Genomic DNA, 18,087 nt, shown 5'->3' on the forward strand with positions numbered 1-18,087 from the left:
CAATGGAAACCCTACGAGGACGGGCCCAACGGGCCCACTCGGTCTAGTATACTACTAAAACTCTGCGGTCCAACATTCCGTATGTATGTGTGTATGTGTGTATATACGGAAGATTCCGAAGAATTTCTGTCCATAACTTACAAACCCTGCTCCTCCCAGACGGTACACCAAAGCGCTACGATTTTTGTACCGCCATATTCACCATTAACATGGGCAACTATTGTAAGTACTTTCGTTCAAATTGAAGCTACCTTTTTAAAGCTAGAGAGATATTAAAGTTTAAATTTTCATTTCTAACACTTTTCTTGAAGGGGCCAAACCCTACTCCTCCCAGACGGTACACCAAAGCGCTACGATTTTTGTACCGCCGTATTCACCATTAACATGGGCAACTATTGTAAGTACTTTCGTTCAAATTGAAGCTACCTTTTTAAAGCTAGAGAGATATTAAAGTTTAAATTTTTCATTTCTAACCCTTTTCTTGAAGGGGCTTCAGCGCGTGATGTCACAATGGCACCCGTGCACCAATGAGAGATCAGCTCGCGATGGACAAGCGGCTGCTATTGGGTGTTTACTACTTTAAATTTACATAATTTTTTTTCTGACCTTTTTTTTCAAGGTCTTCAGCTTGTGACGTCACAATGCTTGTGTGAGATGGTTGCAACATTGTTGCGAAAAGCAACTGCCAGTTTTTTAAAGTTGTGCGAGTCACTTAACATAAACAGATCAGCATGGGGCCCCTATTCCCTCCCTCCCCCCCTTCCCCCCTCAACCCCTTCCTCCCCACTCCTTCCCACCTCCACCCCCCCTCCCTCCCCCCCTTCCCCCCTCCCCTCCCCCCTCCCTCCCCCTCCACCCTCCACACCTCCCTCCCTCCCCCTTCCCTCCCTCCCCTCCTCCCGGTTACAATGGAAACCCTACGAGGACGGGCCCAACGGGGAAAGAGGGGTACTGGGAAAAGGGGAGGTCCCCCTCCCTCCCCTTCCCCCTCCCCTCCCCCCCTACCCCTCTCCCTCCCCCCTCACCCCCCTCCCCCCCTCCCTCCCCCTCTCCCTCCCCCCTCCCCCCCTTCCCCCTCCCCTCCCCCCTCCCTCCCCCTCCCCTCCCTCCACACCTCCCTCCTCCCTCCCTCCCCCTTCCCTCCCTCCCCTCCTCCCGGTTACAATGGAAACCCTACGAGGACGGGCCCAACGGGGAAAGAGGGGTACTGGGAAAAGGGGAGGTCCCCCTCACTCCCCCCTTCCCCATCCCATCCCCCCTCCCTCCCCTCTCCCGCCCCCTTCCCCCCCTCCCCTTCCCCCCTCCCTCCCCTCCTCCCTCCACACCTCCCTCCTCCCTCCCTCCCCTTCCCTCCCTCCCATCCTCCCAATGCTTGTGTGAGATGGTTGCAACATTGTTTCGAAAAGCAACTGACAGAAGCACTAAGTAGCCGCGAATGTTTCAAAACCAGCACTTAACCGCGAATGTTTTTTAAAAAAGCACTTAACCGCGAATGTTTCAAAACAAGCAATTAAAAAGCACTTTTTTTTTTAAAGTATTTTTTTTTATTCCAAGAGAATGGGGGGGGTCTGAGAATGGGGACTGGGTAGGGGGACAACAGGGGTCGTTGCGGTGGGGGCTTGGTGGTGGGGGAAAGAGGGGTACTGGGAAAAGGGGAGGTCCCACTTCCCCCTCAACCTCTTCCTCCCACCTCCTTCCCACCTCCATCCCCACTCTCTCCCCCCTCAATCCCAACCTCCATCACCACTCAGCCCCTAACTCTTCCCTCCCTCCTTCCCTCCATCCGACCCTCCCCCACTCCCTCCACCCTTCCACCCCTCTCCCCCTCCTTCCACCCTCCCTCCCCCCTCCCGGTTACAATGGAAACCCTACGGGGACGGGCCCAACGGGGAAAGAGGGGTATTGGGAAAAGGGGAGGTCCCCTCCCTCCCCCCTCCCTCCCCCCTCCCCTCCCCCCTCCCCTCTCCCTCCCCCTCCCTCCCCCTCCCTCCCCCTCCCCCCCTCCCTCCCCTCCCCCCTCCCTCCCCTCCCCTCCTCCCTCCACACCTCCCTCCTCCCTCCCTCCCCCCCTCCCGGTTACAATGGAAACCCTACGAGGACGGGCCCAACGGGGAAAGAGGAGTACTGGGAAAAGGGGAGGTCCCCCTCCCTCCCCCCTTCCCCCTCCCCTCCCCCATCCCCTCTCCCTCCCCCTCCCTCCCCCTCCCCTCTACCCCCCTCCCTCCCCTCCCCCCTCCCTCCCCTCCCCTCCTCCCTCCACACCTCCCTCCTCCCTCCCTCCCCCTTCCCGCCCTCCCCTCCTCCCGGTTACAATGGAAACCCTACGAGGACGGGCCCAACGGGGAAAGAGGGGTACTGGGAAAAGGGGAGGTCCCCCTCCCTCCCTCCCCCCTACCCACCTCCCTCCCCTCTCCCTCCCCCCCTTCCCTCCTCCCTTCCCCCTCCCCTCCCCCCTCCCATCCCCCCCTCTCCCCCTCCCTCCCCCCTACCCCCCTCCCTCCCCTCTCCCTCCCCCCTCCCCCCCTCCCCTCCCCCCCTCCCTCCCCTCCTCCCTCCCCCTTCCCTCCCCCAACCCTCCCCCTTTCCTCCCCTCCCGGTTACAATGGAAACCCTACGAGGACGGGCCCAACGGGCCCACTCGGTCTAGTATACTACTAAAACTCTGCGTTCGTATGTATGTGTGTATGTGTGTATATACGGAAGATTCCGAAGTGTCTGCTTGAAAGAGGGGTACTGGGAAAAGGGGAGGTCCCCCTCCCTCCCCCCTTCCCCCATCCCATCACCCCTCCCTCCCCTCTCCCTTCCCCCTCCCCCCTTCCCCCTCCCCTTCCCCCTCCCTCCCCTCCTCCCTCCACACCTCCCTCCTCCCTCCCTCCCCTTCCCTCCCTCCCATCCTCCCAATGCTTGTGTGAGATGGGTGCCACATTGTTTCGAAAAGCACCACTAACAGATCGCAGTGAGAAGCACTGTGTGACCGCGAATGTTTCAAAACGAGCACTTAAAAAGCACTTATCTTTTTTTAAAGTATTTTTTTTAATTGCAAGTCACTTAACATACACAGATCAGCATTGGGCCCCTATGCTCGTGGGCCACCGGGGCAAGTGTTTCGAAAAAAGCACTGAGAGTGTGTCTGGGGGAGAGAGAGAATGGGGGGGGGTCTGAGAATGGGGACTGGGGATGGGGACAACGGGGGTCGTTGCGGAGGGGGCTTGGTGGTGGAGGAAAGAGGGGTACTGGGAAAAGGGGAGGTCCCCTTCACCCCTCAACCCCTTCCGCCCCCTCCTTCCCATCTCCATCCCCACTCCCTCCCCCCTCCTCCACCTCCCTCCCCATCCCTCTCCACCTCCCTCAACCCTCCCCCCTAACTCCCCCCCTCCCTCCTTCCCTCCATCCCTCCCTCCCCCATTCCCACCCCCCTCCCTCCACCCTTCCATCCCTCTCCCCCTCCTCCTCCCCCCTCCTTCCACCCTTCCTCCCCCCCTCCCGGTTACAATGGAAACCCTACGGGGACGGGCCCAACGAGGAAAGAGGGGTACTGGGAAAAGGGGAGGTCCCCCTCCCTCCCCCCCTTCTCCCTCCACTCCACCCTCCCCTCCCCCCCTCCCTCCCCTGCTCCCTCCACACCTCCCTCCTCCCTCCCTCCCTCTTCCCTCCCTCCCATCCTCCCAGTTACAATGGAAACCCTACGAGGACGGGCCCAACGGGCCCACTTGGTCTAGTATTTGCTGAAATTCAGAATCCATGAGAACTTGAGATGTACAATTCAACGCAGGCTAGATTTTCTCATCTGCCACATAGAGCAACTTTGTAGGGAATGAATGGTGGCATTGGGTGGCATAAATTCTACTCACCAACCCAAGACACAATGTATTCCAGTATGGGTTGCTTCATTTGTTAAAGGACAGTTTGGGCGACATGGCGGTGCAGTGGTAGAGCTGCTGCCTTACAGCAAATGCAGCGCCGAAGACCCGGGTTCGATCCCAACTACGGGTACTGTCTGTACGGAGTTTGTACGTTCTCCCCGTGACCCGTGTGGGTTTTCTCCGAGTTCTTTGGTTTCCTCCTACACTCCAAAGACGTGCAGGTTTGTAGGTTAATTGGCATTGGTAAAATATAAAAATTGTCCCTAGTGGGTGTAGGGTAGTGTTAATGTGTGGGAATCGCTGGTCAGCGTGAACCCGGTGGGCTGAAAGGGCCCGTTTCTACGCTGTATCTCTAAACTAAATTAAACTAAAGTGGATAGAATTTGGACTTGTTTAAAGAAAAAGAAAACATGGCAAAGTATATCTTGACTTTCTTCCATTAATAAAATAAAATTAACATTCATATGCAGGAAAACTCACAACCCTCCTTGTTTGTTTTTCAGATGGACACCATTTACGATAAGATACGCGGATACAAAGGAGTGAAGATTTTAAAGATTCGGTAATCTTAGCGATAGCCCACTGATTGAAGCCTGATTTGTGTTTTTTTAGGATCACTCTGCTCTAGACTTTATCACAGCTATGGTTGAAACCTGGACCAAAGAGATGAAGTTAAGAGCTTTAGCGAGAGTGATTGCCTTGGCAGAGAATTTGAGCTAGCGTAGCATCAAGAAACTCTGGAAACTTAAAGAGCGGCCCGGTGGCGCAGTGGTAGAGTTGCTGCCTTACAGGGACTGGGTTCGATCCTTACCACGGGTGCTGTCTGTACGGAGTTTGTACGTTCTCCCCCTGGCCTGCATGGGCTTTCTCCGAGATCTTCGGTTCCCCCCCACACTCCAAAGATGTACAGGTTTGTAGGTTACTTGGCTTGGTATAAATGTAAAAATTGTCCCTAGATAGGGATCGCTGGTCGGTGCGGACCTGGTGGGCCGAAGGGTCTTTTTCCGCGCTCTATCTCTAAACTAAAGTGATGGGGGCATTAAAGGAAAATCACTCCAGTGATTGGACCCATAACAAATACAAAGAAAAGATGTTGTGTAGTTTGAAGTCAATTGTCACAATCGTAGAATATCACGGTAGCAGTTCCTCAGGGCAATGTCCTTGGCTCAACCATATTCATCAATGGGCAGAGGGAGGGATATTCACTGAGGATTTCATAACGTTCAATTCCATCCTCTGTTCTTCAGCAAATGAAGCGATCCATACTGGCATACAACACAGTGTTGGCTCGATGGGCCAAATAGAGTCATAGAGTCATAGATTGATACAGTGTGGAAACAGGCCCTTTGGCCCAACTCGCCCACACCGGCCAACAATGTCCAAGCTACCCTAGTCCCACCTGTCTGCGCTTGGCCCATACCCCTCCAAACCTGACCTATCCATGTACCTGTCCAACTGTTCCTTAAACGATTTATTCAATTCAATTCAATGATTCCCAAACTGGCCCATCAGCTCAGACGGTTGTAAAACCAATCGCAAGAGAGTTTGAGAACGGGCAATAAGTGCAGCATCACATGAAAACAAAAATAATTAGAAGACAAATCATTCTAGGTTGCCTTTGACAAGACCAAGGAAATGATGAACATGTTTCACAAGGAACTATTCTAATGTCTGTTATAACGATGAAAACTAACAGTTGAAACCATTTACTTACATTCTGGGCCTCAGAAGAACATAGTGCTCAAGTTTTAGGTCGAGTTTTGAATTGAATTGAATTGAATACATTTTATTATGCAAGTATGTATACACACAAGGAATTTGCCTTGGTGCACCACTCGCAAGTAACAACACGACATCCAGTAAACAATTAAGAATAACACATTATCATTTAAACATGTGAAGAATGAAATAAAATACCAGAGCAAACGGAGGCTACAGACTTTTGGTTGTTGAGCAGAGCTACTGCTCGTGGAAAAAAGCTGTTTTTATGTCTGACTGTGGCGGCTTTGACAGTCCGGAGACGCCTTCCAGAGGGAAGTTCAGGTTCTTCATCAAGGTTGTTCAGGTCCAAAACGAGCCAGATGTAGAAACCAAGAGTAAATGAAGAAGATATTAAACTGAATTCCTTGAACGATACCAGAGCCTTTCATTGACAGTATGCACTTCGTTTAGATGAGAGGTACATTGTTAAACTTGATGGGTGCAAATCATCTTTCTCTTTGCTCAACAGGAGTGGCAGCATCATTGTGGATCACGAGGTCATTCTCTCCGTGAAGACTTCGGATGCAGTTTCTCATAATTTTCTCAATAAAACAGTCGAAGAAATTAAAACAACTCTTAAAAACACAACTTCATCCGAAGGTAGAAATTAAACTCAAAACCCCAAATTAACACTAAACAAGTTTTATGAAAACAAGTTATTCACATAACCCTGAATTTTAAATTTCAGGCAACAACACTGGATTTCATTTTGACACTTCCTCTGTCGTGGTGAAAGAACCTGTTCTCACTGGTAAGTCACGCAGTTTATTGTTTTGTTACTGCTTAATTTATTTATTTTGGGGATTGGATATAAATCCACACCGATCAGCCAAAACATTATGACCAGATGAGCCAAAACATTATGACCACCTTCCTGATATGCTGTTGGTCCTCTGTGTGCAGCCCCATACGCAGCAGGGTGCGATGCACTGTGTATTCTGACACAGTCCTCCCGTGACCACCATTAAAATTCTCTGTGACTTGTGCCACAGTCGACCTTTTGTCGGTTCGGACCAGACGGTGTTGTGATATTGTAGGGACTACTTTGTTGTATCCCAAGGACTACTTTTTTTGCCTGTGTAGTAATGTGTATATAAGGTAATGATGTGATTAGGTGGCCACTCTGGTTCCAGGTGGCCACGGAATAAACAGCCTGGAGTTGAGCTCCAGCATTGTAACCTTTTACAACAGGTACCGGACCACGAAGTACAACATGGTGGCAGCGGTTTGGTGTTTCGCTTAGGAAGGTAATGAAACATGCCCAAGCAGAAAAGGTTAAAAAAAAAATTTTTTTTAATTTAAATAAAAGAGCCCTCAAGGGAAACAACAATAAAAAAAAGTTTCCAGCTAGGTACGGGATGCTAGGAGTGCAACCCGACAGGGCCAGTTTTATGTAGGCATATTTACCTGCTCAGTAGTTGGCGCGAGTGTCCGGCATGACGCGCCCCAGCACCTGTGCAGGCTCGAGATTGGGAGCCTGCGACTGCTTCGCGGGGGAGAGACCGGGAGACCCGACACCCACGGAGGTGTGCGGCGACCGGGGGAGACCGACACCTGCGGAGGTGTGCGGCGACCGGGGGAGACCGACACCCACAGAGATGTGCGGCGACCGGGGGAGACCGACACCTGCGGAGGTGTGCGGCGACCGGGGGAGACCCGGAGGAGACCGAAACCCGCGGAGGTGTGCGATGACCGGGGGAGACCCGGGAGAGACCAACACCCGCGGAGATGTGTGGCGACCGGTAAGGCCGAGGCACTGCATACTCACCCAGGCGCGGCGACCGGAGAGTCGGGAAGCCCCTGGACCCGAGGCTGCGGCAGCGCGTTTGAGCGCTGATCGGGGCCAGCGCGCACCGCAGCCGAGGCCCGATCGCACCGCGGTTACAGCAGCTGGGAGCTCAGCAGCGCGAGCCCAGCAATGCCAGCCCAGCAGTGGGAGCCCAGCAGTGGGAGCCCAGCAGTGCCAGCCCAGCAGTGCCAGCCCAGCAGTGCCAGCCCAGCAGTGCCAGCCCAGCAGTGGGAGCCCAGCAGTGCCAGCCAAATCATGGTGGTGGAGCATCTAGAGCCTACACTACGTTTGATCTCCACAGCAAGTCTTCTTGAGGGGAAGATATGGAACAAAATGAATATTTTGTGTTAATGATCTGTGTAATGATCTGTGTACTGAAAGCTTAATGTATTATATTTGATGCTCTGGTATATATATGTATATATCAGTGGAGTGACCACACGGTGTGAGTGACCACACGGAGTGAGTGACCACACGGAGTGAGTGACCACCCGGAGATGAGTCAACTCCCGCTGGGGAGTGACCACCATGAAGGCGAAAAAAGCAATTGTGTTTTGTTGTGTTTAATAAATATATATTTTGCCCTAGAAAGATAACGGAAAACCCAAGCAAACAAAAGTAGACAGAACAAAGATTTTATATAAGACAAGGGGGATGTTGTGATATTGTAGGGACTACTTTGTTGTATCCCAAGGACTACTTTGTTTGCTTGTGTAGTAATGTGTATATAAGGTAATGATGTGATTAGGTGGCCACTCTGGTTCCAGGTGGCCACGGAATAAACAGCCTGGAGTTGAGCTCCAGCAATGTAACCTTTTACACACGTGTACTTGTGGTCCGTCCAGTCACTAAAGGTACAACAGGTACCGGACCACGAAGTACAACAGACGGGATAGCCTTTGTTGCCCTCGCGCATCGATGAGCCTTGGGAGCCCAACACCCTGTCACCGGTTTGTGGTTTGTCCCTCCTCAGACCACTGTCTGTAGGTACTCACCACCGCTGACCAGGAGCACCCCTTAAACCTTGCCGTTTGAGAGATAATCTGACCCAGCCGTCTGGCCATAACAATTTGGCCCTTGTCAAAGTCGCTCAGGTCTTTACTCCTGTCCATTTCTCCTGCGTCCAACACGTCAACCTCAAGAACTGTCTGTCCACTTGCTGCCTAATATATCCCACCCCTTAGACAGGTGCCATTGTGACAAGATAATCAATGTTATTCACTTCGCCTGTCAGTGGTAATAATGTTTTAGCTGATCCAAGTAAATCTATATATGCACCTACCTCTGTTCATAAATTTTAAACTTTGCAGCAGAAATGTCAGTAAGCAATGAACGGGCATGTTAGATTATTTATAAATCATCTAAAGGGGACATAAGATACTTTTTAAACCTGTGAGATGTTGCAAATGCACTGTCTGCAAGGTTGGCAGAAATAGAAACTGCAAAAGAAAATTGGATAAATAGTTAAAAAGGAAACTTTGTACCCATAGAGGAAGAGGCAGAAAGTGAGACTACAGTATATCCCCATATAATGGCTGTTCAGGTCATTGAAATTCAGAAATAACTGCCAATATAATTGAGATACAGAATAAAAACTCACTCATTGAATTTATGCGTTAAAAAAACTATGTAAACACGGACTGAACTGGTTTCTCAAGGACGTTGACTGCAGGTGCCATTTCACAAAGGCAGAGATTCACCTGCACCTCCTCCAACCTCATCTATTGTATCCGCTGTTCCAGATGTCAACTTCTCTACATCGGCGAGTCCAAGCGCAGGCTCGGCGATTATTTCGCTCAGTACCTTCGCTCAGTCCGCCTTAACCAACTTGATCTCCCGGTGGCTCAGCACTTCAATTCCCCCTCCCATTCAAACTCAGACCTTTCTGTCCTGGGGCTCCTCCATTGCCATAGTGAGGCCCAATGCAAATTGGAGGAACAGCATCTCATATTTTGCTTCGGCAGTTGACACCCCAGCGGTATGAACATTGACTTCTTTAACTTCAGGTAATTCCTCTGTCCCTCTCTTTCCCCTCCCCCTTCCCAGTTCTCCCACTAGTCTTCCTGACTCCTACTACATCCTATCTTTGTCCCGCCCCCTCCCCTGACAACAGTCTGAAGAAGGGTCTCGACCCGAAACGTCACCCATTCCTTCTCTCCCGAGATGTTGCCTGACCCGCTGAGTTACTCCAGCATTTTGTGTCTACCTTCAGTTCACAAAGGGAGGTCACTTAAGTGATTTGCTTTGAAAACTGACAAGATAAACTCTTCTATTGATGCTTGTAGAACTTTATCAAAGATATGTACCATTCATTTCCTACTAATTAAAACAACAACCCTTTCTATTTTGCCTACAATATAATTAGAATAATAATTTCTCCCCCATGAACAAAGGCTTTGCCTTGCACACCTAGTCCATCGTTGAATAAATTGTTTGATCACCTCTGGTCTAAAATGGTTTAAGTACGCTGTCAGTTCAGTACTATTCCCAGTTAACTCACACATGATTTCCCAATAGGGTTGCCAACTATCTCACTCCCAAATACGGGGCAAGGTGACGTCACCGCCCTGCGCCCCAAGTGACCTCATCCAGCCAGCAGCCACGTGCTCTCGCTCCACCAATGGTGTCCGCCTGGGCCGGGAGGTGGGTTGCTACGCAACCTCCGTTAGGCCAACACAGTCGGCCCTGCTCCCCGAACACACTCCGTTAGCCGACACTGTCCTGGCCTACGGCGGCCCCCTGGCCTACAGTGTCTGGGCCTACAGTGTCTGGGCCGACGGAGGTCCCTGGGCCTACAGTGTGCGGGCCTACAGCGCCCCCCGGGTCTAATACGGGGAAGGGCAGTCCCATACGGGACAAACCAATTTAGCCCAACATACGGATGTCCTGGCTAATACGGGACAGTTAGCAACCCTATTTTCCAATTACTATTACTTTCTTAAATCTTGGAATAATCATATTAAATCTCAATAAAATAGCCAAATAAATTCATCACAGTGAGAAATGTGGAATCCGCTGTGGTGGGTGTTTATGTTAAATGTTATTTTATGTGGCTGTGTGTCTTGTTGCTTTTCACTTAATATGGCTGTAAGGTAACTCAAATTTCACTGTACCTTAATTGGTACATGTGACAATAAATTGATCTTGATCTCTTGATCTTGAAAGTTGTTTTGTACATTTACAAACCTGTAGCGGAGAAACCTCGTACATAAGCAAGTCACACACACAAAGACTGTGGTACAATTTCCCAGTGCAAACTCACATGGAAGTACTGATCACTTTTCAAAATTGGAATTTGAAAGTAACGAACTGTGTAGAACGACGTGGGCAATTGTCGCACGACATGAATTTTTAAAAAAAAATTCTAATTGAAGTTTGATAATAACTTGAACTTTTTTATACCCTTGGCAGCGGATTGTGCTTCAAAGGTTCCAGTGAAACTAAAGCAGTATTATAAACTGGTTGTGATTGGTGAGAAGACAATTTGTGCTTCAGTCTGTAATTCGGCAAGGAAGGACTCAATGAAATGTGGAAATGGAATGTGTGGAATGAAAAGTCATGGACCCAATTGCTAGTAAGATTTCACAATTAACTAAATGTTGTTCTCTGAATATTTTTATACCTTCTTGGCCATGTTATAGTTATGATGAGGGAGTGCTGCATGGTGGAGACAACTACCTTTAGAATTATCTTTAGACCTTTCTGTCCTGGGCCTCCTCCATTGTCAGAGTGAGGCCCAGCGCAAATTGGAGGAACAGCACCTCATATTTCGCTTGGGCAGTTTACACCCCAGCAGTATGAACATTGACTTCTCCAACTTCGGATAGTTCCTGCTTTCCCTCTCTATCCCCTCCCCCTTCCCAGTTCTCCCACCAGTCTTCCTGTCTCCCACTACATTCTATCTTTGTCCTGCCCCCCCCCCCCCCCTGTCATCAGTGTGAAGAAGGGTCTTGACCCGAAACGTCACCCATTCCTTCTCTCCCGAGTTGCTGCCTGGCCCGCTGAGTTACTCCAGCATTTTGTGTCTACCTGCCTTTAGAATTAGGTATTAATCAAGGTCCTCTCCGCTCTTTTAGAAATATTCCTTTGCATACTGCTTCAAAACAGAGGATAGTTCTCCTCAGTGTGTTGGCCAATATTTGTGTCTCAACCCAAAATCACTGGAAGAGATCAGTTGATCATGAGGTTATGTTTGTGATAGCTTATTCTTTCCTTTTAGAATATATTTGTCATTTTTGTTGCATCTTGCCTTAATATCAAACTTGGTGTCAACATAAAAATGAACAAAATTGAGCCATTTCTATTTAAAGAAGTCGTTGTTTTTCCCTTTGATAAATATGAAAACAAAACCCTGTGATTAAACAGGCTTTACTGCATTATAGACAATAGACCATAGGTGCAGGATTAGGCCATTCGGTCCTTTGATCCAGCACGGCCATTCACTGTGATCATGGCTGATCATCCACAATTAGTATCCCGTTCCTGCCTGGAGTACTATGTGCAGTTTTGGTCTCCAAATTTGAGGAAGGATATTCTTGCTATTGAGAGAGTGCAGCGTAGGATCACTAGGTTAATTCCCGGAATGGCGGGACTGTCGTATGTTGAAAGACTGGAGCGACTGGACTTGTATACACTGGAATTTAGAAGGATGAGAGGTGATCTTATTGAAACATATATGATTATTAAGGGATTGGACACGCTAGAGGCAGGAAACATGTTCCCAATTTTGGGGGAGTCCAGAAACAGGGACCACAGTTTAAGAATAAGGGGTAGGCCATTTAGAACGGAGATGAGGAAAAACGTTTTCACTCAGAGAATTGTAAATCTGTGGAATTCTCTGCTTCAGAAGGCAGTGGAGGCCAATTCTCTGGATGCTTTCAAGAGAGAGTTACATAGAGCTCTTAATGATAGCGGAGTCAGTGGGTATGGGGAGAGGGCACGAACGGAGTGCTGATTGTGGATGATCAGCCATGATTACATTGAATGGTGGTGCTGGCTCGAAGGGCCGAATCGCCTCACCCTGCACCTATTGTCTATTGCCTATTGCCTTCTCCCCATATCCCTTGACTCCGCTATCTTTAAGAGCTCTAACTCTCTCTTGAAAGCATCCGGAGCATTGGCCTCCACTGCCTTCTGAGGCAGAGAATTCATGTTCAACTTCATGGGGGAAGACTGGGCACCATCACAGAGTTCTCTCCATGACCGTTCCCAACTTGTAGAGCAAGACGATTGCACCTTGCCCCATGCGCGACCCCTGGCGATAATAGGATCGGCTGAAAACCAACGAAAATTGAAGAAGCCATTGTAAATATGCTTCAATCTACTCCATGTGCAGTGCTGTCAACAACAAAGCTTTAAACAGAAGAATAACAGAGATAATTTACAAAAAATAAAAACCATTCCGCATTGGGTATATTTCTAATCATGCATAATTCACTACTTTCGGCAACTTTTGCTGTCATTAACAGGTAGGTTGCCAACTGTCCCATATTAGCCGGGACATCCCGTATTTTGGGCTAAATTATTTTGTCCCCTTACGGGACCGCCCTTGTCCCATATTAGTAGTGTTGCCAACTTCCTCACTCCCAAATAAGGGACCTCACCCAGACAGCGGCCACGTGCTTCCGCCCCACCAATGGCGGCCACCCAGGCCGGGAGGCCGCCATTGGTGGAGTGTGAGCACGTGGCCTCAGGCTGGGTGACGTCATGTGGGGCGCGGAGTGGTGACATCACCTTGTCCCGTATTTGGGAGTGAGGAAGTTAGCAACCTTATTAACAGGGCCATGTTCATTGATCATGTCGACATTTCGGGGAAATATGGTGCCTATGGTAGGGAGACTGTGGCCTCAAGTGTCCACTCCAACTTCCTGATAGAGTCATAGAATCTTAGAGTCACATAACTCGTCTCTTCGGCCCAACTTGTCCATACCGACATCGATGTCCAAACTGAGCTAGTCCTGTTTACCTGTATTTGGCCCATATCTTTCTACATAAAGTCCAACCCTACCCAATCTCTCCCTTTACCTCAGACCCTTGAGTCCTGGCAACACCCTTGTAAATCTGTAGAAAAGAACTGCAAATGCTCGTTTAAATCAAAGGCAGACACAAAATGCGGGATTAACTCAGCGGGTCAGGCAGCATCTCTGGAGAGAAGAAATCAGTGACCTTTCAAGTCGAGACCCTTCTTCAGTCTGAAGAAGGGTCTCAACCCGAAACGTCGCCCATTCCTTCTCTCCCGAGATGCTGCCTGACCTGCTGAGTTACTCCAGCATTTTGTGTCTACCTTCACTGTCCACAATACCATTTATTATGGTGTCATCTGCAAACTTAATTATGCCTAATTAAGCCATTCTCATTCACATCTATATACTAAAACTCTCGATTGTTTGTTTGTTCGTTCCTGAACTACAGCCAAAACAGTACACGAAAGCATGATAATTTTAGGCCCGCCTTACTCACCATCGTCCCTTTGGTGCTAATGGATGATGTTTCATTGAAATCGGTGTCATATTTTTAAAGTTATTCATATTTTAAAGTTTAAAACTATCTCCCAGTGAGGGAGGGGGTGGAGGGAAGAAGGGAGGGAGGGGGAGAAGGGAGGATAAGAGGGATTGAGGGGGATGGAGTGGGGGGGGAGGGGAAGGGGGGAGGGGAGGGGGTGGGGGAGGGGAAGGGGGGTGGGGGAAGGGAAGGTAAAGGAGCGGGGGGAGGGGAGTGGGGGAGGGGAGGGGGGAGTGGGAAGGGGTGGAGGAGACGGTGCTGCACCAATGCAGGGGAGCTTTGGGTCCACTTGGTCTAGTCCAAAGATATTAGAGGAGCAAGATGAACCACTCCGTTAAAATCGCCCATACTGTAGTACGCAAAGGAGTCTGCTATTTTAGTAGGCAAAACCCGCCGTTCACCATGCCTCTCGCAGTGTAATCAGTGTTGTGGGGGAACAGTATGTGTGATGATACCATAAAAATGCAGAATATATCTCATCCACCAATTCACAGATTTTTGTTATTTTTCTTTTTAAATGTTTCTGCACGTTTCTGCCTACTAAAATGGCACCGTGACATACTACGGTTTTTAGGACCGAGTGGTCTTTGGTCCAGTCATTTTATATAGATGTGAATGGAAATGGCTTAATTGGGCCTAGAGATTATATAAATGTGATCGTAATTATTTTATCTCTTCACTTTCTTCCAGTTGTGATGTGTCACAAGACTACTGGCACTATGGTGAATACTGCAACCGTACAATTCATAAAAAAGGCTTCATTGCTGGTTTATCAGTAACACTTATTGTCCTTCTTCTTGGCCTGTTGGCTCTTGTGATCTACAATGTGAAGTTTCGCAAGAGCATAAAACACACACAAACCAAAAGGTGCGTTAAAATATATCCATATTTATTATATTTTTATATGTCATCTATATATAATTTTTCTAAAATAAAGTTTTCATCCAAGAGGTTGTGAGCATAGCAAACTCAACTCCCAAAAGAATGGAGACAACAAAAACCTCCAACTTAAAATTTTTACTTGAAGTACAGTAATTTTCTAGCTGCCTTTTATACTGTAAATGTCTGTGATTCTCTGACTTTTAAAGTGACTCGAACATTCAAACAATTCGACCTTAGTACCTTTACATGTCTTTGTAAAAATACATCAATTAGATCTCAAAGAAAGCTTTACTGAAAAATGAATTTAATGAAAAGGAATGGCCTGCTGAGAAAAAGTAACACAGGCTAGTCCACTATCCACTGGATCTCAGAAGACTTAGGTAACTTGATGACATATAAGACACTGAAGAATCTTGACAGGGTGAATGTGAGAAAATATGTACGGCACAGTGGCACAGTGGCACAGTGATAGAGTCACTGCCTTACAGCGAATGCAGCGCCGGAGACCCGACTACAGGTCTTGCCTGTACGGAGTTTGCACGTTCTCCCCATGACCTGCGTGGGTATTCTCCGAGATCTTCAATTTCCTCCCACACTCCATCGACTTAGGTTAATTGGCTTGGTAAATGTAAAAAAAAATTATCCCTCGTGTGTGTCGGGTAGTGTTAATGTGCGGGGATTGCCGGTCGGCGTGGACCCAGTGGGCCGAAAGGGCCTGTTTCCGCGCTGTATACTCAACTAAAAAATATAGAATTGGGGCTCACTGGCCAAAAATAAGGATTGCTAATTTAGAACATGTTTTGTTTCAAGGTGAGTCTTTTCCTTCAAGGACTGTAGAAACAAAGTTTTTAATGTTTTATGCAGCAGGTGGATGTATTCTTGATAAGCAAAGGAGTGAATGTTTTTATGGTATAAATGGGAAGGTAATGTTGAGGCTACAATCAGGATGGCCATGATTTATTTGAAGGTAGACACAAAATGCTGGAGTAACTCAGGGTCAGTAAACTCAGTAAACGTTTCGGGTCTAGACCCTTCTTCAGAAACGTCACCCATTCCTTCTCTCCCGAGATGCTGCCTGACCCGCTGAGTTACTCCAGCATTTTGTGTCTACCTTCGATTTAAACCAGCATCTGCAGTTTTTCTCCTAGTAAATAATGATTTATTTGAATATCATGAATATTCGGGACTCCCCCAACATCGGGAACACGTTTCCTGCCTCTAGCGTGATGAGGATCTTTGGATATTAAAGAGATAGGGTGCAATCACATTGATGCAGGGATGTGCAGCTGTTTTAAAAGATCAGTCGTATTGAATGCAGAACACACACAAGGGTCAGATAAACTAATCCTGCTTCGAGAAGAACAAAGCTTTCTATTATAGGGTGGGGTTATTTTTTGCTTCTGAGGAATTTCAGGACTTTGGATCAATATTACCGTAAATGTGACAATCTAGGTCCTCATTAGTGAATTTCTGGAGGTGAATGTTATTTTCATGGCTGGCTGCCCTTACATATCTCATTGATATATATTGTTGAATAATATAATTATACTAGACCAAGTAGACCCGTTGGGCCCGAACTCCTCTCCTCCCTCCCTCCCCTCACTCTCCCCTCTCCCGCCCCTCCTCCCTTCCCCCTCCCCCTCCCTCCTCCTTCCCTCCCCCCATTCCCCCCCCACTCCATCCCCCTTAACCCCCCTTATCCTCCCCCTCCCTCCACCCCCCTCCCAAGGAGATAGATTTAAACTTTAAAATGTGAATAGCTTTAAAAATATAACACCGATTTCAATGAAACTTCTTCCATTAGCACCAAAGGGACGACGGTGAGTAAGGTGGGCCTAAAATTGTTGCGCTATCGTGTGCCGTTTTGGCTGTAGTTCAGGAACAAACAAACAAACAAACGAGAGTTTTAGTTCATTGATGGTATATTGTTGAACGCACCACAACCATTTTCCACATCATGATGCAGAGATTCTATTTCAGCAGGTATTCTCTCTTATATACAAAAATTTCGCAATCAACATTACTAAAATAATAATCACTACAGTTGCTGAGGAATCTTGCAAAATGCAAATTCCTTGATATATGTCCTACATTGGAATTGGTGACTAAGTTTCAAAAGTACTAGAGCTCTTTCATACAATATACAGTGATGCTGAATTGTAAATCATATGTTCTTCGCAACTAATTTATACTTCCCTAAATCGCTGCCTCTTGTGTCTTTTATAGAGAAGACGAGCAAATGAAAGAAATAATGGAGAAGTGGGAAGAAGATGATTGGGAATGGCACAGTCCTGGGACTATTATTATCAATAACAGGGACTCCAATATCTTTGGTGGTAATGCCAATAGTTATGACTATGAATGTACAAAGTTATAAAACACCAAAACCTCAATTTTACATGAGTTGGTTCGTATCGAAAACTGTGGAAGTTAAGGTATTCCCTTTATCATGTATCTGTACACTGTGAATGGCTTGATTGAAATCATGTATTATCTTTCCGCTGGCTGGTTTGTCAGTAACAAAAGTTTTTCACTGCACTTTGAGTCATTTGACAATAAACTAAACTAAACTAAGCCTAACACACCTGGAATAATTGGTTGATGGAGTGTGATTCCCCACACCTGTTGGCTGCATTGCAAGATGCAATGTAGCTTCATGTTCTTTGCTCATTCTAGTGATTCTGCATTCAGTTAGCACCAACCTTTCTGGTTTTGTTTTATTAATCAAAAATATTTATTAAAATAATATATACAATACAATAAAACCAAAACAGAATCCACCACTGTAATACAAGACAAACAATAAACTATTGTACAACTATCTTACACTCCTTGTCAAGGATGCATTCAACCCCCCTCCCGTGGTGCCCAGCGGTCCCGAAAATCCTCCAGGGCGCCCGTGGGCAGCGCGTAGTCCCTCTCTAACACCACCCGGGCGCGGACGTAACCCCGGAAAAGGAGCAGGCAGCTGGCTTGGGCAGAGCCCTCTTCCGCCTGGTGGCGTGACTCGCGAATGGCCAGCTTGGTCAGGCACAGGAGCTAAACCCAACCAGGACATCTTTGCCCCCCCCCCCCACCCTCTCACCAATCTTTCTGTTGGTGGGTCATACACAACATGACACAGTCCAATACTATCCCATCAACCCGTCATCAGCAAAGGTTTCCTACAATATTTGGATCCTGTAATTTTGGAAGTTGGCCGAGAATGCAAGATTGTTCGATTTCGAGGAGATTTCCAAATTAATTGTGCGTGTCACTTTGATAAGAACAATTCTTTGGGTTTCTGGACAG

At 47.8% G+C, this 18,087-nt stretch overlaps 1 protein-coding gene across 1 annotated transcript; it reads left to right on the forward strand.

The window, feature by feature from the left end:
- Nucleotides 1–315: 315 nt before the first annotated feature.
- Nucleotides 316–17,408, forward strand: LOC144609423 (mucin-3A-like). Its single transcript, XM_078427900.1, has 7 exons — nucleotides 316–397; nucleotides 4,367–4,425; nucleotides 6,094–6,224; nucleotides 6,313–6,375; nucleotides 10,825–10,987; nucleotides 14,605–14,781; nucleotides 17,023–17,408. The coding sequence occupies exons 2-7, from the start codon at nucleotides 4,367–4,369 to the stop codon at nucleotides 17,171–17,173; spliced, it is 744 nt and encodes a 247-aa protein (XP_078284026.1). The 5' UTR covers nucleotides 316–397; the 3' UTR covers nucleotides 17,174–17,408.
- Nucleotides 17,409–18,087: the final 679 nt, after the last annotated feature.

The sequence above is a fragment of the Rhinoraja longicauda genome, chromosome 34, assembly GCF_053455715.1.
Source record: "Rhinoraja longicauda isolate Sanriku21f chromosome 34, sRhiLon1.1, whole genome shotgun sequence".
Lineage (NCBI taxonomy): Eukaryota > Metazoa > Chordata > Chondrichthyes > Rajiformes > Arhynchobatidae > Rhinoraja > Rhinoraja longicauda.